Raw genomic sequence first — 23,847 nt, 5'->3', positions numbered from 1 at the left:
TTTCGTTACTTTAAATGATTAATTAAAATTTTAGAAATATAAGTATAATATATTTTGGCAAATAAAATGAAAGAATGTTTTTGTACGGACATATCAAAAATGAATTATATATTTCGTTTTGTTTTTAAATCTAGGATCTGAACTGACACTTATCTGGTGTTTTCCCCTATGACCTACTTTCATTTTGATGGTTAAATTTAGAAGATTAGTATGGCTCAGAATACAAAGAAAATATCTATTGTTGGAAGGTGATTTGGTAACAACTGATTTAGGATCATGATTTAAGCATATCATCAATCATAAGTCTGAATCCATTAATATAAAAGAATGGAAAATTAATATGAAACCTATAATTATATAAATCTTTCATAGATATTCAGTGTTTTATTTTGGTGGGCGGTCACATTAGTTATGTAACCCATTTGTGGACAATATAATTTGTTATAAAATTGCTTATCCTGAACATTTATGAAATATTTGCTACTTGACATTAACCTATCAACAATTATTTAAATCAATCCTGATTCCAAGAAAATATGTCCAGTGGCCAACATTTCACCAGAGACAATTGTCATGTAATATATTATATGTCTCTGATTTCTTATAGGACTTTATCACATTTTGTGCATATTCAGAAATTATAATTACATGTAATAAACTTTCACTTACTTTGTTCTTTATAAAAGCTAGTAACTATGTAAATCAAAAGTGTTTTTTTTTTTCATAAGACATATTGTTCTAATTTTCTTTGAATAACACTTTTTCACATCTGTGGACATGATTTTATAGGTAAATATGGTGTCTGGACAATATTTCTTAGTAACATTATGTCCATGGACACAATTTACTTTGAAAAAGTGTCAAGTGGAGATAATTACATAGCGGACTATATTTAATCATACAAAGATATCAGAGTATATATATTCCTCATGCAGTCAATGCTGATGCTCAAGCTTTGAGGTTGAAGATGAATTACATTTAATTTAACTTTTTGATTGCAACTCTCTAATAACAACAATGAGACAAACTATGACTGTGTGCAGTGAGTGAGTCAGTAGAAAACTTTTTGAATAAGGTGTGCAACATATATATAGGCGGATCCAGGGGGGGCCTGGGGGGCCTGGGCCCCCCCTTTCGTGGGAAAATTTTGGTTGATTATATAGTGAATAATTGAAGCATGACTGAAGCGGGCCCCCCTTAGGTCAGTCAGCGGGCCTTATATTGTCTTAATTGCACCAACTTTGACATTACATTTTACAATTTTGTCCGAACTGCACCAAACTTTGACATTACATATTACAATATTGTCTCAATTGCACCAACTTTGACTTTACATATTACAATATTGTCCTAACTGCACCAAACTTTGACATAGCATATTACAATATTGTCTTAATTGCACAAACTTTTACAATATTGTCTTAATGGCGGTCAACATTTTTTCGCATTTTGCAAAAACATGATAATTGTGGTGATTAAAATTCATCAGTACTAAGTGACAATCACCTAAAATGTCTTTTTTTTATCATCAATAACCAAAAAAAAGAATTAATGATAGAATTAATGATATATATATATCATTGTCCAAAATATTAATTTTTATAACTTTTTTTTATAAGACAAAATTCCATGACACTCCTTCAATGAAATATTGTCTCAATATGTACACAGAATGTAACTTTGGATAACCTACCTTTAAAAAGACAAAAATTTATTACCTTCAATTCTGGGAACAGTTTATCAATATATTTGCTTGTGTATCTCTCTATGAGGTATTGTACAATAAGACAACATTTCATATAAAACTTTGTCCTTCTTGAGATTTTTTATAAATAGGGACAAAATATCATGATACATAATGATACATAATCATGAAATATATTGTCTTGGAGGACAATATAATGTTTCATAGGACAATATTTTGCTTTTCATTTACACTGATAATATTATAAAAAAAATATTTTCTAGTGGTCTGATTGGTCAGAACTGGTCCATGATATTTGCCGGAGCAGGATACAATGTGTGTTTATTTGATGTGGACCCCGCTCAGCTGGAGAGAGCTAAGTCTAATATCAGTAGCACATTACAAAGGTATGAGAAGGACGGTTTGATGAGGGGAACAGGCACAGCAGTAGAACAGTCTACACGAGTATCAACCTCTACCTCATTAGAAGAGTGTCTTCATAGTACATTTTATGTCCAGGTAAGTCATAATACCAGTAACAACATGGCATGTTCAACTATTTTTTAATCACCAAAAAAAAGGAAGATTTTGAGAAATTACAGTATACAGAGGGGGGGCAAGGGGTTTAACTGTTATGCTGTTATGGGGCAATTTAATTCTTTGTTATCTGTTATTTTGAAAATGTATTTGCTGTTAGCTGTTATTGTCTTATTCTTTGTTAGCTGTTATTGGGCTTTTAGTTTTTTTGTTATCTGTTATTGTGATAATGTATTTGCTGTTAACTGTTATTGAAAATTGGAATGTTAGCATTTTTTTTGACAGTCAATATTCGGTATAAATTGAAGATCATTGGCCATTGGGGTCTACCACTACTAATATGTTTGTCCCGTATTCAGAGAAGGATTCCATTAACATATACCCATCACAGAAGTGAGGTCCAGGACAATTCAAGTATATCTTATGATTATCCTTTGTAATAAATCCCATTTTTTTTATGAATGTGTATTTAGAATTATCTTAATTTTTTGTATGAGAATAATGTTCCTTGTTTTCCGTACGAACATATTAAATTAAAACAATTCTTAATATGACAAAAAGGAAAACATATGGCCAGGAATATCTGACAAGGATCTCAATTAAGGACTAGGTCCTAACAACCACTTAACCTTTTATATAATATGGTACATAGACTCAGCTCTGTGATTCTTTTCAAAGCAGAACCAAATGCATTGTACAATGAAAGTTCCAACCATGTACTTGGGTCCGAAGCTGCACATAACTCATTACAAACAAAGATTTATTTCGTTTCAACCCATTGTTTCCCTACTAAACTATATATTCTACTTACTAGTACACTTGGTACAATCAAAAACCTCAGCTGATAAAAAATTGTTCAAATAAGGCCTTTGAAAATAGTGGAATAAATTGCTTTTAGAGTGTCAAAATTCGTTCGAAGTACTTGATAAATTGCATGCTTATAATTGGTGCTTTTGATTTTTCTACCCTATATACCACTTTGCCTCAAAGTTTTATTAAGAAAAATTCACACACCTCATTAAATGGTCATTTAGAAAAAGTCAGAATATTCAACTCTTTTAGGTCACTTTTTTGATTATTAACAAAGGGAGCTTCAGTCAATATATATAAACAATACACCAACGTTTCATGAGAACTGCTGAAAACCGTATGATTTTTGTGTTAATGTCTGAAAACTGAAAAATCACCCCTTTTTAATTAATAAAACCCGTTAACTCGGAAACGTAAAATCTAAAATTTATAAAAATTGAAAGTTACCTCATGTTAATAGATATAAACAATTCACCAAAATTCCTTGCTTTGTGAAAGCATTTTTGAGATATTATCAGAAAACTGAAAAAAAAAACCCACCAATTTTATTGAATAAAAACCCATTACCCAGAAACTTAAAATCTAAAATTTATAAAAAAAAAAAAGAAAAAAAAGGGAGCTCACGTCAATAGATATAACCAATTTCCCAAAGTTTAATGCAAATGGTTAAAGAGTTTTTGAGTTAATGTCCGACATGTTGACAACAGACGGACAACAGTATACCATAATACGTTCCGTAAACGAGCGTATAAAAATATTATAATATATTGAGTAGTAATTTAAACACATTCTAGATTCATAAATTAATACTAAAAACATAGTCATCAAAAAATGGAATGCATTACAAAGGATTATATCCGTAATAAGAAATACTGATTTGTCAAAGACCGAATTATTTTAATATTTCATTTACTGTTATCTGTTTTTGTCCATTTTAATTCCTTGTTATCTGTTATGACCCAAATCAATTTGCTGTTTTGCTGTTATTGGGACCCCCCTTGCCCCCCCTCTATACATGGTAAATTTTCCCACATAATAATCATGATAATGCATACTTCAATTATTTAAGAGCAGCCTTGAAGAAAAATGTTAAGAATTTATTCATGTATCTTGATAGTTAAAATTAAATAGATTTGACACTAACTGTAGCCAACAATGAATGTTTGAATATCTGGCAGTAAAGGGGTTATTCTACCAGCATCTAATATTAAAATTGAACCTTGTAATGATATTTGCAAATGAAAGTAGATAGTCTGAAACTATCACTGAATTAATGATAGTGTGACATGGTTTGTTAAGTTTGAAGTTCAAAATCACTAATTCTTGGGTGTAGGGTTTCTGAGGTCTTATTTTCAAAGTTATAAAGTAATCCTTTTTACCACGAAAAATTGAAGAATCACAACTTTTTAGTTATAACATGTATAAATTGGAAATACAGTAGTATATGTTGTCTTTTATTTATTTATATGTTTAACTTTAGGAATGTGTGCCAGAAAATTTGGAATTAAAGACCAAAGTGTTTGCCCAGATAGACAAAGTGATTGGTGATGATGTAATAGTGGCCAGTTCCAGCAGCTGTCTGGTGGCATCCTCATTTACAGAGAAGTGTAACCATAGAGACCATATGCTTGTGGCACACCCTGTACTTAATCCCTGTAATTGTATATTTCTACATGAATAATTTCTGTTTGAAAAAGAGAAACACTACCTGCTGTCAAATTGTTTTTATAAATTTCAACTGGGAAAACAGAAGTTGACAAATTGTTTTTATAAATTTAAACCCTAAAAACAGAAGTTATTCATGCAGAATGTTTTCTGATTTAAAATTTTATTAAAATATTGTTGTTTTCTACTTTAAGAGGGGTTTTAAGAAAATATGATGATAAAAAATAACAATGTCATTTTTGTGAATGCATTTTAAGATTTACCTGAATGATAACTGAAGCATCACATTTTAAAATAGCCATTGAAAGTTTATCATCAAAATAACAGATCAGCATTTCTTGTTGTTGTTTTAAAATATTTGTGATAAATAGTAGGTATTATAAAAAGGGCAAATTAGACAGGACATTTTCAACATTTTATTTTTTCTAATCCTTATAATATCATCTATAATTGGTTACCTTTACTTCTGACTACACTTGAAAGTCATATATTTATTCAAATTTACTATTTCAAATGTACAGTGGGGTTTTTTATAACCTAGGAGTAAATGAATGAATTTCAATGCTTTTGCAATATGTGATATTTGCATATAATAATTTAAGTTGTGCATGGTTATTGCCTACTCTTTTCAGCTGTAAAGTTTAAAATAATTACACATGAATATTTCTTTTAATTTATTTTCTGAATAAAACCTTCCTTGATCTTTAATATTATATATAATGTAAGGACAGATGACTTAAAGCACTGTTTGTTATCTGAATTTTGAACAAGATAATAAACTTATAAAATGGTGGAGCGAGATATTAAGTGATAACTGAGCAGAGATTTTTGTCTCGCCTTGACAGAGTCAAAAAGCAAGACATAGGTATGCTGTTTCCGGCGACGGTAACGGTGATGGCGTCAACAATGTATTAGTTTGTGATTAGGTCTAGTTTATGGTGAACCGCAAGTGGTAGGTCAATCGTATTTGGTATGCAGTTGTATAAGCATTGGCACATCTCATTTCCATGGAGATTATTTGGCCCTACCCCTAAGTCATGGTCTATTGACTTTGAAACTTTTGCTTATTTTACATGTATTAGTTTGTGATTAGGTCAGTTTATGGGGAACCACAAGTGATAGGTCAATGATATTTGGTATGCAGTTGTATAAGCATTGGCAAATCTCATTTCCATGGAGATAATTTGGCTCTGCCCCCCTTTAATAGTCATGGTCTATTAACTTTGAAATTTTTTAAGTTATCATGTATTAGTTTGTGATTAGGTCAGTTCAAGGGGAACCATTAGTGGTAGGCAAATGTTAATTGGTATTCAGTTGTATAAGCTTTGGTACATCTCATTTCCATTGGAGAATACTTGGCCTCACCCCTCAGTCACAGTCTAATGACTTTGCAACTTATCTAAGTAATTTACATGTATTAGTTTGTGATTAGATCAGTTTGAGATGAACTGCTTATGTTAAGTCAATGATGTTTGGTATGCAAATTGATTGGCATTTGCAAGTATTGTTTCCATGAAGATTATATTATAGCCCCATCCCCTCTTCATGGTTCATTGACTTTGAAACTTTTACATAGTTTACAAGTTAATGTTTGTATTTAGGTATAGGAATGACTTATAATAAATCAATGGTATATGGTATGCAGTTGTAATTAGCATAGGCACATTTCATTTACATGGAGATTGTTTAGCCATATAACTCAGTCATGGTTCATTGACTTTGAATATTTGCATAACTTGTGTAAGATGTTAGAGTATTGCTATTTGGATTTCAACATTTGCATAATCAAAATTACAAAAAGGCGAGACTTATCTCTGTGATAACAGTTTTTTTTATTTTGATGATGGTGATATTATGTATTTGAACACTTTATTCAGGTGCAACTTTTAAATAGATCTTGCAATCAAGGATTTACACATTACTCTTACTATACAAATCCTTGTTATAACATTTACATTTTTAAAGAACAGTGGTGGCTGGTCTATTACTGAGTTTTATTACTGATGAATATTGTGTTACATAATATCTTTTAAAACTGAATGAACTGATTAAAACTAAAAAAATCTACTTTTCACTCACAAAAAAAGTGCATATATTTATTTTTACTTTGTGCAACCAAGCAACAAAGTTTATGAGAATATAATGTTTAACGACCATGCATCCAATACAGTAATACTCTGTTGTTGTCAGGATAGCATCTTCTTTTTTAAAAGAATAATTTTAACTAAATTTTCGAAGGAAAAATTGGTTATTGATTTGGGGATGTATGTCTGGTGGGTGAGCAGTTGGCAGCAAAACTGTATCCATACATTAACATAAAAACACTTTGACAAAACTTTTTCAAATTTAGATTGATTCTGGTGACTAAATCAAGGTCAAGTTTTCACAATTTTAACTTTTCTCATTATTGAGTTATAGCCCTTTCCTAAGAATTCAATTTTTGATGAAATACTTAAAATAATTACTACATTTCTGTTCAAAGAGAATAAAGTCATTTTTTCAAAGATTGTTGAAAGACATTGCATTAATGATGAAAGACATTTTGGATTTATTTTTCTTTTCTTTGGTAAATTGTTTGATTGATTGATTGATTGTTGGTTGCTTTATGCCGCATTAGCACAAAAAGACTATATCGCGGCGAGTAAATTGTTTGAAGAATTTTATGGTAGGTTTGTTTGTTATTCTTTTAAACTTATTTTCTGAATGCTATCATATTTTTTTTTATGAAGTGTACTCATTGTATCAATGCAGGAATCTATATTTATCAGCTTTTGTTGAATATTTTCAGATTAATCCTCCATATTTTATTCCATTGGTTGAAATGGTTCCTGCACCATGGACAAAACCAGAAGTCATGGTAACAACAAGGACATTAATGGAAGAAATAGGACAGTCCCCAGTATCATTAAAAAGAGAATGTCCAGGCTTTGCTCTAAACAGATTACAATATGCTTGTATTAATGAAGCTTGGAATATGTATCAGGTTAGTAAATAATGTTCATCAAAATGATACATGTTTGTAAGGACCTTTTAAGGGTTAGTTAATAATGTTCATCAAACTGATATATCTTTGTAAGGGCCTTTTAAGGGTTAGTTAATAATGTTCATCAAAATGATATATCTTTGTAGGGGCCTTTTAAGGGTTAGTAAATAATGTTCATCAAAATGATATATCTTTGTAAGGGCCTTTTAAGGGTTAGTAAATAATGTTCATCAAAATGATATATCTTTGTAAGGGCCTTTTAAGGGTTAGTTAATAATGTTCATCAAAATGATATATCTTTGGAGGGGCCTTTTAAGGTTTAAGATTGTTTGCAAGTGGATGTGGAAAAAAAATCTTAATTTGTTAATCTCAAAATGAATACTTTCTGCTCATTTCATTAATTTGCAAAGATTTGAAAAAGATTTCTCATGTAGTAATATTTTATTTTTTATAACAATTAACTTAGTGACACCTAATTATGGTATTATCATCAGATTTTTTTATTTTTTTTAAAGAATCTTGAATTAACACTGAACTGCACAATTACTCTTTAAAATTAACAAAGTTGTGGTTTCAATTTTAATTTCATCAAAAGCTTCGAATTAAACGTATGCACATGATATATTTCAGAGTGGTCTATTAAGTGCAGAGGATATAGACAAAGTGTGTTATGATGGATTAGGTCCAAGATATGCTTTCATAGGACCATTAGAGACAATGCATTTAAATGCTGATGGTAACATATTAAAAATATAGAAACAGAAGATTTTAGTTTTTTTCTTGAAGATTAACAAAATTATGAAAAAAATATGTTTGGTATATTTGTATTTACTTCTAAATTCATAATTTGATATTTTACTTCTGATCAGATCTTGGTCATGGAAGACTTTTGATAAAAAAAAATTTACAGCCATGTATAGAACTTGAGATAATTATCTTATTAGTCTATGACATAGGAGTTAAGACAATCAAAATTGTAATAAAACCTTCTACCCATGGTACATCTGTCACTTAATTCAGAGGTCATGTGGTCAGTAGTAAATGATCTTCAGCAAATAAATTGAGAGTTAAACTTTGAAAGACTAATTGTATGAAAGACATAAAACATTTAGGAGCATCAAAAAATAATATTACTTTTATTAAACATCTGAAACATGTAAGATGTGCCTGAAAATTTTGCCACCAGTGGAGGATCCACAACTTTTGGTAAGAGGAGGGCAGCACTGACTGATCTAAGGAGGACCCTGCTCCAGTCATGCTTCAATGATTCCCTATATAATCAACCAAATTTTTCCAACAAAAGGGTGGCCAGGCCCCCAAGGCCCCCTCCTGGATCTGCCTATGACCACCTTATATGGATATATCCCTTATTTTTTGTAGGAATAGTTGATTATTGTAAGAGATATGCAGAAGGTGCTGTAGATGTACAGAACAAAACATTCAAACCAATCCCTACCTTGTATGATGTTCCAACAGCAGAGAAAATACAGGCTGAATACAATACGTCAATGCCATTGGATAAAATACAAAATAAAAGACAATGGAGAGACAATAGATTAGCAGCTTTAGCAAAGTTGAAGAAAGAAATGGGCAAAAATGATTGATTAGAATAATTTATTTAAAGTTGTATTTAAAATTAATCTGTACACCAGAGTACGGGAGATATTTTCAAAAGAGATTTGTGAATAATTGAAAGAAATGAAATAAAGAATAAGTGTATGTGATTGATTATATTTAATTCTTAATTCGTGAAAATAATTTCCAGCTTGAGACTTCATAATAAAAAGATGAATATGTTATTTTATTCCACTGTTTATTCATATTGATAGTTTAAACAATATTCGATTGGTTGAGACTATCCCACATGTCATTGAACAAATCTCTATATTCCATTCTGAGGATCATATTCCCCTCTGAAATGTCGGGATTACTTCATGCGACGTTACGCACGGTTAATATAAATAATGTTTTAAACTTCTTATTCTTCTTAAAATAGCGATAGCAAAAATCATCTGACATCATGTTCAAATTAATTTTCAACAATAAAACAAAAAGACTTATGATTAAAATTTGATCCGTACTGTTTATCAATGACTATGTCGTGTTTAGTTTGACTTAAAAAAATATGCGGATAAAACAAATGTATGCAAAATAATATTTAATGTATTGATAGTAAACAAAGCATAGACAGTGGAATAAAACATTTATTTCCCATGTCAGAGGGAGATATGAAGATTTGTTCACCCAAGAATATTCATATTTCCAAGGGCTCTGCAAGAAGGCGGTCTTTAGCTGGCCACTAAACAAAAATGTGTACTAGTCCAGTAGAAACTTATAACTAAACTAAAATTTAAAAAAAACATACAACTGAAGACTAATAAAGGCCAGAGGCTCCTTAACTTGGGAAAGGTGCAAAGATGCAGCTGGGTTAAACATGTTTTGTGAGATATGAACTGTCCTTGTAGAATAAACATACACAGAGCAATATGCACAGTAAAACTCAGTAAAATGAGTTAGGTGATTTTGTAAAGAAGATTCAATACCACAAAAGGAGGGTTGGGATGATGATCCTAACTGTTTAGAAATAAGAACCCAAAACAAGCATTTTTCTAGTTTCAGGATAATTACTTGTGTACAAGTATTTTGATTGCTCTGAAATCCATGATGGTGTCATCAGTTTAGGAATTAAGGGCTAAAAAAGGGGCCAAAAACAAGCATTTTTGTAGTTTCCAGAAAAAAACTTGTATGTAAGTGTGTGGATCTCTCTGACATTGTTCTACAACGATCCATATCACAAAGAAAAGGCTGTGATTGAGTTTGGGGGTAATTGCCCCAAACATGCAAGAGTTAGGGGATAAAAAAAGGGCCAAAAACAAGCACTTTTCTAGTTTCCAGACAATAACTTGTGTTTTAGTATATGGATCTCTCTAAAATTGTACTATAAGGTTCTATACTACAAAGGAAAGGCTTGGATTGAGTTTAGGGATATTTTCATCAAGGGGGTTAAAAAAGTTGGAGGGGGTATTTTTTTCATATTTTTTTCAAAATTTTCAATTTCAAATATTTGAAAAGTTTCAAAGAAGAAATTTTCAATTACAGTATTGCGCAATAAATTTGTTAGATCCTTGACCACATTTATTTTGTGTCAGAAACCTATAGAAACCTATAGTATGTCAAAACATTTGATCACAAGCCAAATTCAGACAGTATCTAGTTTGAAAATTGTGTCTAAATTTGACCCAACTGTTCAGGGTTCGACATCTGTGGTAGGATCAGACTGTGCTCAGCAAAGCATTTTATTTTCATGCACTAGTACTGTAGATTGAAACTGGAAATGACAACAACAATCAGCAAATTAAGATCTACAAATAAGTCGACAAGCCAAGACTGCATTTCATTGTTCAATGATACTGATGAAGATTTCACATTAATATTAATTTTTCATAATTGGGACCCGGTCAGTTGTTCTGCTGTCTCCCAGTCGAGATAATGTTATCATGGGGTGACATCACCAATTTGTGTATCTATAATGCAGGATTCATATTTATATTTTCGACCTGAACATGCATGAAATAATTGCCACTGGACATACTCCTATTCAATTCACAACAATTTTTCTCATCCTGGTATGCATGTTATACTTGCCACTGGACACAAATCAACCAACTATCAATCAATAATATTCATATTCCATTCACATCAACATTTTCTAGTCCTAGTATACATGTAATACTTGCCACTGGATTTCAATCAATTTTCAATAGTTCAGTATTGTCAATGTGAAGCTTTTGTGATTAAGTCTGTGGTAAACTTTGTTTGGTGTATATCGATATAAAGATGTGGAATGATTTCCAATGAGACAACTCTCCACTACACTAGATACTGAAGACAAAGAAGTTAGCAACTATAGACCACTATACAGGTTTCAACCAAGTGCAAAAAAAAACAACATTGCATAGCAAGCTATAAAAAGGTCTCAAAATGATAACTATAAATAAATCAGATGAGAAACTGCTACGGTCTGAATAATGTACTAAACATCGAAGAATGTAAAAACAGTTGGAATATGCTGCCACAAACGTCAATCATTAACATACTCTTGACTTGGGACAGACACATATGTAAAGTGGAGGGGCAAAGCATGTATGTGTATGTTCAGTCCTACCCTTACTTCAGACTGGTGTAGAATAGTTGCACAATATATATTGTGTTCATCTATACACATCTACTTTTGCATAGGTAATATGATCTATTATGTACCCTGTTTATTCAATGGCATGGAAAAGAAGGGGATTCGTGGTGTTTATTTGATAATCCGGTAATAAGATTGCCACACAAACAAAATAAGCATGTATGCGTTAATCAACATTGCATGATAAATAAAAAGGATATGTCTTATTTAAAATATCGCACTGCATAACACTAGTAGTTACTATGCATTATTGTTACGATATGTAACCTATACAATTACATCCGTACGTTTCATTTCTGTGTCTCGATGTCCTGGATGTAAAATCTTGGAAATTTTGAGAGTATGGTACATGAATAATGATATGTTCAAATTTAAAAGTAAAACAAGAACTAATTTGAGCTTGCAAAAAATGAAACATTTTTAAGATTGAGTAAAATCTAAGTCCAATCTAACGGCGATTCTGCATATAACACAAGAAATTAAATCAGGAATTAACGAAAAAGTGCGAATCAAGAAATATTCAAGTGCAGATTTAACAGTTGAATGATCAACTAAGTTAACTGGTAGTCATCTTCATGTTCATGTCTACACACATGTACATATAGATTGACATACAGGCGTATATCGCATGTCTTATTGTAAATTGTGCATAGCATTCACATACACCCTGTCAATATTGAGGTTTTGTTCTTAGGCAGTAATTAGGAAATCAGCTTATACTATTGTTCGCTGTCGGCTGATGTATGCACAGTATAATAACGAAGTTATGATTTAATTATGATAACAAAAATTTCATCAATGCAACATTTCATGCCGTAAAATTAGCATGATCCCTGCACGATATACTGTGTGATACTTGTAAGGAACTACTGTATAGACAAATGTGGAAAGGTTATGAAGCCATGAGTTTGGTTCCTTTATATGATTTAGAGCTTAGTCTGACGTCAATTTTCACTGAACTAGTACACATTGAGGGACCAGCTAGAGCTCGACTCCAGGTGTGGGATTTTTCGCTATGTTGAACAAATAAAAGATGATATCTCTCTTTGACGCTTTGCTCATTGTTGAAGGCCGTACGGTCCCCTAAAGTTGTTAATGTCTGTGTCATTTTGGTCTTTTGTGGATAGTTGTCTCAATAATACCACATCTTCTTTTTTATACATTCGGCCCCTTTTTGTTCTCAATTTTATGATAGGGAAATTATGTTTGTTCAATATGCATTGCTACTTCAGTTATGACGTATGTATCATTAAAGAAATACCCAATACAAAAAGAGTAATATATAGACATCATTTAAATATTTTGAGTTCTTGCTTCGTTTTGCTAAATCGAATAAATTCGAGAAATCACCGAGGATCTGCCAAGCTTTTCAGATCATCATTGATTTTTTTAACATGTATGGCTCTTTCACGATGACATTGTTCGTCTGCATCGTCAAACTGCTTTTCAATACATATATTTTCAAGAAAAAGTTGGATTTTTTTTACACGTATGCAGATTATGCCAAGCATTGTTTATTACTCAAGTAATTAACTTTCTCATTTCAATTTTTTCGTCTACCCGAACTCTACAGAGAATTTATGACGATCGGCACTCAATATTTTGTATAACTTCTGAGAGTAACGAATTGTTACATCCCCATGACTCCTCTCAGTCATTGAAACATGAAAAGAATTGACGTACATTTTGTAACAAGTTACATTTTCATTAGCATGATTATTGAAGAGTTACATGCTATCCTACTTAATAATTGGTAATTATTTGCTCATGATTTAGCTTTATCAACCCATTTGTTAACATTTCTTATCAACTTCTTCAGCATGAACAATATAAAGCCTATTTACCAGGCTATAAAATCTGGCAGATTAATAGTACTTTAAATGATAAACAGATACACATGCCAGTCTTAGTGTAGTATCATAGTAGTTGGGTAGTACAATGCATCACCTAAATATTATAATTGGAATATCTATAATAATCTGTTTTGCAGGTAGGAAAACTTTATTCTTCCTTAGAAAAGTACAATTATTAGAAATTTATTTTCAGTTTTAGAGGACAAATCAGATGACCATCAAGAAAATGAAAACAAAAATAAATAAAACAGTATTCATTATTCTATCCTCAGCTGCCTTTTTTATTTATGAAGTACATTTTTGTTCTTATTTTGTTTTTATTTGGCTTATGTTTTATCGTTGGCTTGTTTTATTGTTGATAGCTTTAACAATAAAGAAATAGACAACAATATGTTATCATGCATATACCGCAAAATTCGTAAGTTTATATGCGTCAAATTTGTAATAAAATTTAGAATGGAAATGGGGAATGTTTCACTGAAGAGACAACAACCCGACCAAAGAGCAGACAACAGCCGAAGGCCACCAATTGATACTCAATACAACGAAAAAATCCCGCACCCAGAGGCGTGCTTCATCTGGCCCCTAAACAAAAGTCTGTACTAGTTCAGTGATAATAGACGTCAGAATTATATTTAACAGAAACGCTCATTTATTTCAGGGGAAGATCCATCCATTTTCAAAAGGAGGGTTCACATTCTACGGTAAAGGGGGTTTCTAACAATATATCCCCATTCCAATGCATTGATTGTACAAAAAGGAGGGTCCAACCCCCAGAACCCTTACCTTGAATCCGCCCCTAGCTGAAATCAGTGTACGTTTGTTTTGTTTTTGGAAATGAGTAAAAGAAAAGTTATAATTCAGATTCATGCATAGCCTAAGACAATCATATTTTTTAAAAACCGTACATTTATAGATTTCTGAGAGCATTTATTATTAAAACAGTACTCATGAAAAGCATTGCAGTGATGTAAAACTCACAATATCTGAATAATATGCAAGCACGGTCACGGTTTATTACTGTGTTTTAATTTGGAATTTCCTTCCAGTTTCGGCAATTTATATCATTATCTATATGTTCAAATATATCGCTATGGAATGTCAACTTGCTTAAAACCCTTTGATTTGACTATGAACGTGATTTGAATAACTTGAGTGCAGGAGTTGTATACATTTAGTTAGCATGGTTAACTGGCAGTTTATTTCTATACACGAAACTGAAAAATTGAATTTTTAGGTTAGATGCTACCCTTACATGTAGGTGTATAACTCATTCATTGATACTTTAAAACCTTGTGCGTGTATTTATAGACCAATATGTAGGTGTATAACTCATTCATTGATACTTTAAAACCTTGTGCGTGTATTTATAGACCAATAAACTGCGTAAATAAACGTTTTTGACCCCAAAATGTCGTCGTTTATTATGTTCATATGGGGAAAATAAGCTCCGTATTAGGTTTCATTTGAACAGAGACACTTGTTTACTGTTGACACCAACCGCTCCGAAGGTTACACAAATAACAATTCATTATGCTCCAATTGCATAGCTGAAAGATGAAACAGACTTCAATTATACACAGAAAAATAACATATGTACAGTTTCGATGATTAAAGGATATCCTGACCAAGTAGTTAAGGTGGTGATGATACAAAACACAACGTCCATCCGGGAGTTCACTACTTCGTTTATCCAATATGACTTAGGTGATCACTTATGCATTTTATTGCTAAACAAGCCCTGTTCACACTATATGTACACAGTACAGTGTAGCTTACATTCAAGTTACATCATACATTTCACATAGTTTTTTGTTGGCCATTAATAGTTTATCCAAAATATGGTTGCCTTTTGAATTTATATTTGATGTTAGATGTGTCCGGTAGTTGGTCATATGATGAGCTGATTAATTACTAAAAGATGCTTGCATTCGAATTTACTATTCAAGGATCAGTTTGTATAGCGGCAATCAAATTAAAATTCAGATGTGCTCGTACTCACATGAGGGTCTCATATGAGTTATCAGTATTAAAAAAGATTGATTCTAAATATTTTTGAATAACATAAAAACATGACATACTGTCCTGGTATGTAGCCATTTCCGTGTTTGAAATCGTCCATTCCAATCCAAGAGACTATCATGTGACTAATCAGACTTCTTTTTATATTATTTGACTTATTTTTTATTAAAAGTTATTTTTATATGAAGCTTTTTTGTCATGTTAATTTGTGTGTTATGATTTTTTGTATGTCTAAACTGTAATTAAGCCGTTTACATGAAGGCCGATCCCGCTGGAAACAAGCTTCATTTCGGGGTCTTTTATAGTTGACTATGCTGTATGGGCCTTGCTTATTGTTGAAGGCCGTACCATGACCTATAGTTATTAATTTCTGTGTCATTTTGGTCTCTTGTGGAGAGTTGTCTCATTAGCAATCATACCACATCTTCTTTTTTTTTCATATATATATTTATAGCGTTCATGGGTTATAAATGGTTATCCCTGTTAAAATATCAGCATTTTTTTCAATGCATTTAAGGGTACTAAACTCATAAAATGCCATTATATTTTACAAAGTATGTGTTATGACTTTCTTTCTTTTGTATTGTATATTGTGTATTGGAAAACTCTTTTTTTTTTGGTCCTCTGCTTGAACAGAATATTTTTTTTTTCGAATCAATTTTGGGAATCCGAATATTTTTTTAAGAAAAAATACCATACCCCCTCCTGTCTTTTGAAGTTCAATGATCGTTCCAAAAACGTTTTCCATCTGCATTTATTATTATTTTAGACAAAAACTATATACATGTAGGACATTCGTTCAGAACATGCATGAACTATTTGCCACTAGACGTTAAGCAACCAACAATCAATCAATATATAGGACATAGTCTTGGTATAAAGCTGACATTTAAGGTAGCGCCTTCCTCATATTATTATTATTATTAATAATAATAACTCAACAATAATCATTTACAACATTTCAGGGCCTGAGCATTGATACTTCAAGAGGTGCTCAGTTCGAAACTCTATGTTTTAAACGTTTGAATTTGACTATAGTTCTTCTTAACCCATATTTTAAGATTCAAGATGGACACACTCTGAGTCAAATGTCAAAATAAAGAATGGGACCTTCACCTTTGACTTCGACCTCAGTTGTCGTATCATGTCCAAAGAATTCCTTATTTTACGAATTATATGGTTTATAATGAGTAACGTAAACAAACTTTAACACAGTTGACAAGAGGAACCAAGTTGCCACTCCCTGATATCTGACACAAACATATCCGTCAAATATATCCGCGTCGGACAGCATGAGTAGACCCCCGGCTCGGACCATCTCTTATCAACATGATGATCTAAATAAAACATAGTTCTTTAAAAAAAAAAAACAGCTTAAGATTCCTATAGCATATCAGATTATCATGAATATATATATATATATATATATATATATAGGCACGACTTAAGACAATCATGTACAAATGAACGTAGTATAATAACCAATATATAACCTTTCAAGACTAGAGCTCGTCAGGTAGCACTTCCTCATTATATCACATATTTGTGTAAAATGGAGATACAAAATATATGCTACTTTTTTATAAGTTTATCGTACAGGAGCCTATAATTCAGTGGTTTTAGTTTGTTGCTGTATATCGTATTATTTTTTCGTTTATTGTGTAACGTGTAACCAGGCGTTTATATCCCAAACGTCCGTTCCAGTCAATACTTGGATCCAATTTGTCTACAATCAATACGGCAATACTAAAACTACAACTATCTACGTTATGCACAATGAACTAAAATATACACACTGACTCTTTGTCGAAATAAAGTTACAACAGACAAATATATATACAATGTACAACTATAATACAATGGAACAGCCTGTCCTCAAGATGGGACGATGTGTCACTAAAAGACAGTATGGCTGGTACAGTCTATCTGTATCAGACAGTGTGTGCTGTTACAGCCTGTCCTCCGAATGGGACAGTCTGTCACTTCCAGACAGTGCGGGCTGGTACAACTTGTCCTCCGAGTGGGACAGTCTGCCTTGTCAATCCAATCAACTCGTACGTTTACTTTGTACCCAGTACAAAGAGTCCTCTAAATATTAAAGCTCTTTCAGCCCTTAATATTACCGACGTACGCTCTGTTGACTTATGACGGCTCATCGTCAGCTAACCGACAGCCTCGAGTGCCGTTTCTCACTCTCTTATATACCCGTGGTCGATACCACTATTTCCTTGATAGGGGTGTTCTCTATATGTTACCCTTACGGAGCATAGAGAGTCCTTTACGATCACCCCTATAACTTTCGACCCGACCACTAACTTTCCCGCCAAACGTCTAAATCTGCCTAACTCTTTCTCTAGCGTAAACCATGCATTTCTAAATTAAGATTCTACTCAACTGTACCCTTAATGACAAATAAACATTACAATTGCTTTCTACATCTACCAGGCCGTTAGTTTTCGCGTACGAATAGATTTTCATTGATGATTTCTGCCGAGCCTTTTATATCTCAAGGGTTTTGTTCCGATTGTTGAAGGACGAACAATGACTTATATTGTAAACTTCAAAGGCATTTATTATTTTATTTGAGATTTTGTCATGGGTCAATTCGTCATTTTCGCAACAACAAAAAAATATGTTCAAAACCGGGACCCACACTATACAAATCTTTAAAAAATGGATGATATTCCAAATCAATAAAAAAATAAAATGTAATCGAAAGATTACAAATGAAAATGTATTCCCCTCCTGAGTGAAACAAAATTAAACTTTATAAATTACGAAAATACAATTCCTTGCTCGATGACATGGGAACAAGGTGACTGCCAGTGTCATGATTAATAACAGATACATATAATACATAATATATATCTATGTTAATAATAAATTAGAGTTATCTATTTTTGAGTGTTTTGATTTACCTTAATTCAAACCCTCATTTATTTATAAAAAAAGAAAAGGGGGCGTTTGATAGTCCGGTTTACTATAATCAATGATTTAGTTATCGGCAGCTAGTCAATCAACTAATAATGCAATCAGTTCATCCTTAACAGGTACGTTATTGTTTATAAATTTTCTTTTCTAGATAATGGTAATTAGTCATATCTGTCGGTGTTCTTCACGGTAGAGATATTTTAACCATTTTCCCGCCACAATTTGCAAAACAGAAAAATACGTGAAGCATAAAAGCATAAAAGATTTATTTAAAGTCGGTTATACATATAACAATACAACATAAGCTCTGTAGAGCTTTTATCCGACATATATATATGACAAAAACAAGGTTTCATGTAGCTAACTATACAAATCCTTGACCCAAACAAAGTAAAGTTACAAATTTAAGGTTCATCATAACAAATGGACAAATAGGGCCGTATTTTCACCTCAAAAACTACTCTGTGTACAGACTTACCTGTGCTGTTTGGAAAGTTTTAAGGCCTAGCATCCACTAGATATATAAAAGTTAAATGCATTTTATATTTAAGAAAGATAACATCTTTCTTGGTTTTTGATAGTCATTTCAAAGTTGTACCTCAACTTAGTTAATTTTCACACCTTATGCATGAAGGAAAAAAAAAATGCCCATCAAAATCCAAAAGAGATTTCATCTTTCTGAAACAAAATGCATTTAACTTTTATATATCTAGTGGATGCTGGGCATTAAAACTTCTCCAACTTCACAGGTAAGTCTGTACTTGGAGTAGTTTTTGGCATGCAAGTACAGCCATATTTGTCCGTTTGTTATGATGAACCTTAATTCAATTCAATTCAAACTTTTTGTAAAGTATATATCCAATAAACTACATAAAGAAATCTCTAGTGAGCTTTTCAAATCGACTGTATATGTGTGAATATACTCAAGATTAAGCTTCATAACAAACAGACCAAAATGGCTGTATTTTCACCTCAAAAACTACTCTGGGTACACACTTACATGTACAGTTGAAAAAGTCCAAATAGTTATGATGTCTTGAACAATTTATTTTTCGTTCCTACAAAAGGTGTCTAAAATAAAAATTAACAAACACCTGAATAAATTTGCTTTTAATACTGCCCACTCAATTACATCTTCAAAATCCCCTTTAGTTGTGTAGATATCTATTGCCTGTCTATTGTCCATTCCAATATCAAGGACAATTAAGAAGTTAAAATCCAGGTTTAGACAGCAAAGATCTGTAATAAATGCCAAACTTTAAATCACGTGAAGTCTGAAATAATTGTGAATAGGAGACTATTTAAAACAAGTTTACAAATTGTGACTTGTAGAGTTGTCTCATCAGCTCTAATACCACATCTTATATCCTTATTTAAAAAAAATTCTCAAGAACCCCCCCCCCCCCCCCCAAAAAAAAAATAATAATACCAGGTGAATAATGATGCCTTTTAGGAATGTTTCTGACTCCAAGATTGAGTATAGATTATGTAGACCAAATTCTTCTGTCCCCATAATTCCTAATTTTTGGAATATTTTTGGTGCAATACATATATAGAGAAGGTTGGGGGTTGGAGGGGTCCCTATCCCGAAACGTGGGCTTAAAAACACGATATCCCAAGGTCCCAAATTTAAATAAATAAATTTAAATTCATCTGAAATTCTCAAAAAAGCACCTGGATCCCGAAATCCTGAGGATAAAAACACCGTATCCCGGAGTCCCAATAAAGGTCCTATCCCCCCTCAGAGAAAGAAAGCTGTGTTCATTCTAAAACTGGAGATTTGCATACAATTTGTTTGTGCTCGATTTTTGCTGATTTTATACATTTTTCATTCATCTGTACCAATATACCTAACCAATGTGCTAATACATGTAGATAAATGTGTTTTCTCTATTTTCATGTGCCTTGCAATGAACAACGACCTAGATAGTCTGCATTAAAATTTTATGACATTCTTCTTTCATTCTCTACCAGTTAAAAAGGTAGATTTTGTAGACTCAGAAAGATCATTGTTCATAGTTATCACATGTAAATATAGAAAAACAGTTTATCTAGTACTAGTGTATACATAGGTAAGGATGGCTGAAAAATGTTTAAAATCAGCAAAAGTCCAGCACAAACAAATTGTATGTGAATCTCCTGTTTTGAATGGACACTGCATTCTGTCTCTATATTGCACAAAAAAAAATCCCAAAAAATAGCAAAATCAATAAAAAGTAAATGGGATAAAGAATATAATATATGCATTATACATGTTATAAGGACAGAAGAATTAGGTTTAATGAATTTGTGAGAGAAAAATTTTGTATTACATGTACATAACATTGACATCATACTTGTTTGTCATATTGTGCTTAAAAAGTATTAAATTTAACTGGTTTTCATCCTAACAATGCATTTACTGTGCTTACTTTGAAACAATTGTTATAATATTTTGTCAAACATTTGTATTTCAGAGGCTGTTCCTGTTTTAGACCATTCGCATCACCGATACAAAAGAAACAATGGATTGAAAACTCAATCTCCTGATGACCGGGACAGTTGTAAGCCAGGAGTAGTAAGTTTATTTAGAAGTAAATAAATAAAATGAGATTAAAGTTAAAATTCATTGTTCTGAATCTGAAATCAAAGTTAGAATATTTTGTAATGAGTTTGGGATTACAGCACTATCAGGAAGCTTACGCACAGAATGATTTATGAAGCGACATTGTCAAAATGTCCTTAAATCGTTTTTAATTTTTTGTCTGTTTAGTAAAGATTGCAATGTAGACATTTGGACCCAAAAGTTCAAAAATCCATAAAAGAAGACTATATCCATTGGAATTTCGATTTTTTAACATACATGTAGACGTTTCCAAAAGATCCAGTACTACTGTACTACGTGTACATCAAATAAGATGTGGCTAAAAAAATTAATGTATTGTATCATTTGTATTGTTAATAAGACTTATGATCACAAGGAAACTCCTTCAAGTTACTTTAATATTATCACCTTTCTATATGGAAGTCAAGTGTTCTTCAGTATCAAGTGCCTGACCTCAATGACCTCTATGTTTGTCAACAAAATAATCATTTCCCCTTCTTCATTATCAATATTAACACTTGACACTCAACTCTACAGATAGTCTTTTGTATAAAGGGACAGTTTGACGTAATTCAAATGTAAAATTTAAAATAGAAATAGAATACTCTTGACTGAGTTTGTTTCTTATTCAACATTTTATCATTGTTTTATTTATTAAAATAATTAAGTTTTGATAGTTGTACTAAAGCCCTGTTTTATTGGCCCAAATTAATATTTTATCTGCCTTCTATTCTACTTATATTCAGGGGAAAAGGTCATGTTGATGTAATTCACTATCATCTGGTGGTCAAATTTATATGCCTCTTCTACAATATTAGGTGAACATTATGTTTTCCGGACTGTGTATCTGCTGTTTGTTGGTCTTCTAAACATAAAATGAAATATAAAAAAATGAAATCAGTACTTATGATGTTTAAGTTTTGTTTAGGGTAATGTACCATGAAGTCATAGTCTTATCAATTTGAATCTTTAAGTAAATGTGGTCAAATTTCATGATGGCTAAAGTTTAACACACAGAGATATGTAATAGCAAGGATATGTCAATTAATTTGTGTGGGTTTTTTTTCCATGAAAGTTTGATAATTTGTTCATAAGTTTGCAAGAAGCTATTGTTTGACACATATTATACACATATTATACACATAGAAATTATTTATTCAAACTTTTATCAGAATCTACCATTTAATAAGTCCTGGAAAAGAGTAGCAGATAATAAGCCACTTCTCATATGGGCTAACATTTTTTTAAAGTCTTCAAGCAAGGTAACTAATGTATTAACCTCAAAATATGTCCCAAGCCTACTTTGATTTCAGGTTCCATAAATTGAAAGTCAACTACCATTACTAAATATTTATCTTTTCATAATGTTTTCATTCATGTCATTAGTACCTCTGTAAATTCTTTAAATACTCTAAACCTACTAATTTTTATTTATACTTTTTCATGCTGATTTCAACATATTCAAGGTTATTAATTTTCACTATTTTTGTGCCTTTGATATTTCATGTACCTGGTAAGAGAAGATGCATGTTTGACAAATTTGTGACAATTATATTTTGTGTTCTTTTTTTATTGTCAAACCTGCTGTGAATTCATTATTATCATGATAATTAATGAGATACCAATTTACTTGAATTTAGTGGAATAGAGTAACCATGGTATTTAATATTCAACATAAGACACAACTTCTAACAGCTTGTGTTGACTTTTAATGGCCCATCCATAAAAATAAATATCCATGAATCCATGAAATTAAATATCCATGAAAATACAAGTTTTCATGAATTTATGAAAATAAATGATTCGAAATAAAATATAATTGTCCAACGAAAAAAATATTTCTTCATCATATGCATGTATATAAATGTTTATTGTCCTTTCTTACATCTATTTCGCAGCATTGAGATGAGAGCAGGCATTATCAATACATTGCAATGTCTGAAGTAAAACTGTCATTTGTATGTTAAAAGACCAGTTATAGATCTAGAACTATAAACAGATAATCAGGTTTTCTAGTTATAGATATCTTATCACATGCTGGACACATAGTGAAGCTTTTTGCTCACCAAAAAAGTTCACATATTGTGGCTCACAGTTGATATTTTACAACATTAATGTGTAGAAAAACGGATAATCTATAACTACATAGTCTAGGGTGTTCAGAAAGCACAAATTTGATATAATATAGGCACAATATTTGTTAAATAGTGTCATTCTAGTAAATGAAAGATTTCATAAAATCAATACAAATGGACTGCTTAAAACTACAATTTTTTTTTTCATCCAGAACTAATTAAGATGAATTTTGTCAAAATTTAAAAAAAGGAATACTTTGTTATGTTCAAACTTTGTCAATGCTATGACTGGTACATGTTTATATATATTTTTTCTAAATTTTATTCTATTTATGACCAAGTGAGAGGTTTAGCTAGCTATAAAACCAGGTTCAATCCACCATTTTCTACATTTGAAAATGCCTGTACCAAGTCAGGAATATGACAGTTCTTGTCCATTCGTTTTTGATGCGTTTTGTTATTTGATTTTGCCATGTGATTATGGACTTTCCGAATTGATTTTCCTCTGAGT

The 23,847-nt window shown here is 31.6% G+C and overlaps 2 protein-coding genes across 5 annotated transcripts in view; both read left to right on the top strand.

Annotated features, from left to right (window-relative positions):
- Positions 1-158: 158 nt before the first annotated feature.
- LOC143048321 (lambda-crystallin-like) lies at positions 159-9,478 on the top strand. The gene is made up of 6 exons (XM_076221948.1): positions 159-248; positions 1,969-2,203; positions 4,512-4,673; positions 7,485-7,679; positions 8,310-8,415; positions 9,060-9,478. Exons 1-6 carry the CDS (start codon positions 211-213, stop codon positions 9,281-9,283), a joined length of 960 nt encoding a protein of 319 aa, XP_076078063.1. The 5' UTR covers positions 159-210; the 3' UTR covers positions 9,284-9,478.
- A 4,224-nt stretch (positions 9,479-13,702) lies between these two features.
- LOC143048320 (xaa-Pro aminopeptidase 1-like) overlaps positions 13,703-23,847 on the top strand; it is a 47,885-nt gene continuing 37,740 nt past the window's right edge. For all 4 annotated transcript variants that reach the window (XM_076221943.1, XM_076221946.1, XM_076221944.1 and 1 more), the window contains exons 1-2: positions 13,703-13,861; positions 21,134-21,234. In XM_076221943.1, the coding sequence (XP_076078058.1) occupies positions 13,810-13,861; positions 21,134-21,234 (153 nt within the window). In that variant the 5' untranslated portion in view covers positions 13,703-13,809. The remainder of the gene's footprint in view (positions 13,862-21,133; positions 21,235-23,847) is intronic.

Source organism: Mytilus galloprovincialis, chromosome 10, assembly GCF_965363235.1.
Source record: "Mytilus galloprovincialis chromosome 10, xbMytGall1.hap1.1, whole genome shotgun sequence".
NCBI classification, from domain to species: domain Eukaryota; kingdom Metazoa; phylum Mollusca; class Bivalvia; order Mytilida; family Mytilidae; genus Mytilus; species Mytilus galloprovincialis.
The sequence above is the reverse complement of the archived record's forward strand: the minus strand, read 5'-3'. Positions and strand labels throughout refer to the sequence as shown.

Excerpts from the sequence above, each read along its gene's own strand:
- LOC143048321 (XM_076221948.1), top strand. The coding sequence starts at position 211 with ATGGCTCAGAATACAAAGAAAATATCTATTGTTGGAAG. Across the intron at positions 4,674-7,484 it reads ATATGCTTGTGGCACACCCT|ATTAATCCTCCATATTTTAT; the intron begins GTACTTAATCCC and ends GAATATTTTCAG. Across the intron at positions 8,416-9,059 it reads AATGCATTTAAATGCTGATG|GAATAGTTGATTATTGTAAG; the intron begins GTAACATATTAA and ends TATTTTTTGTAG.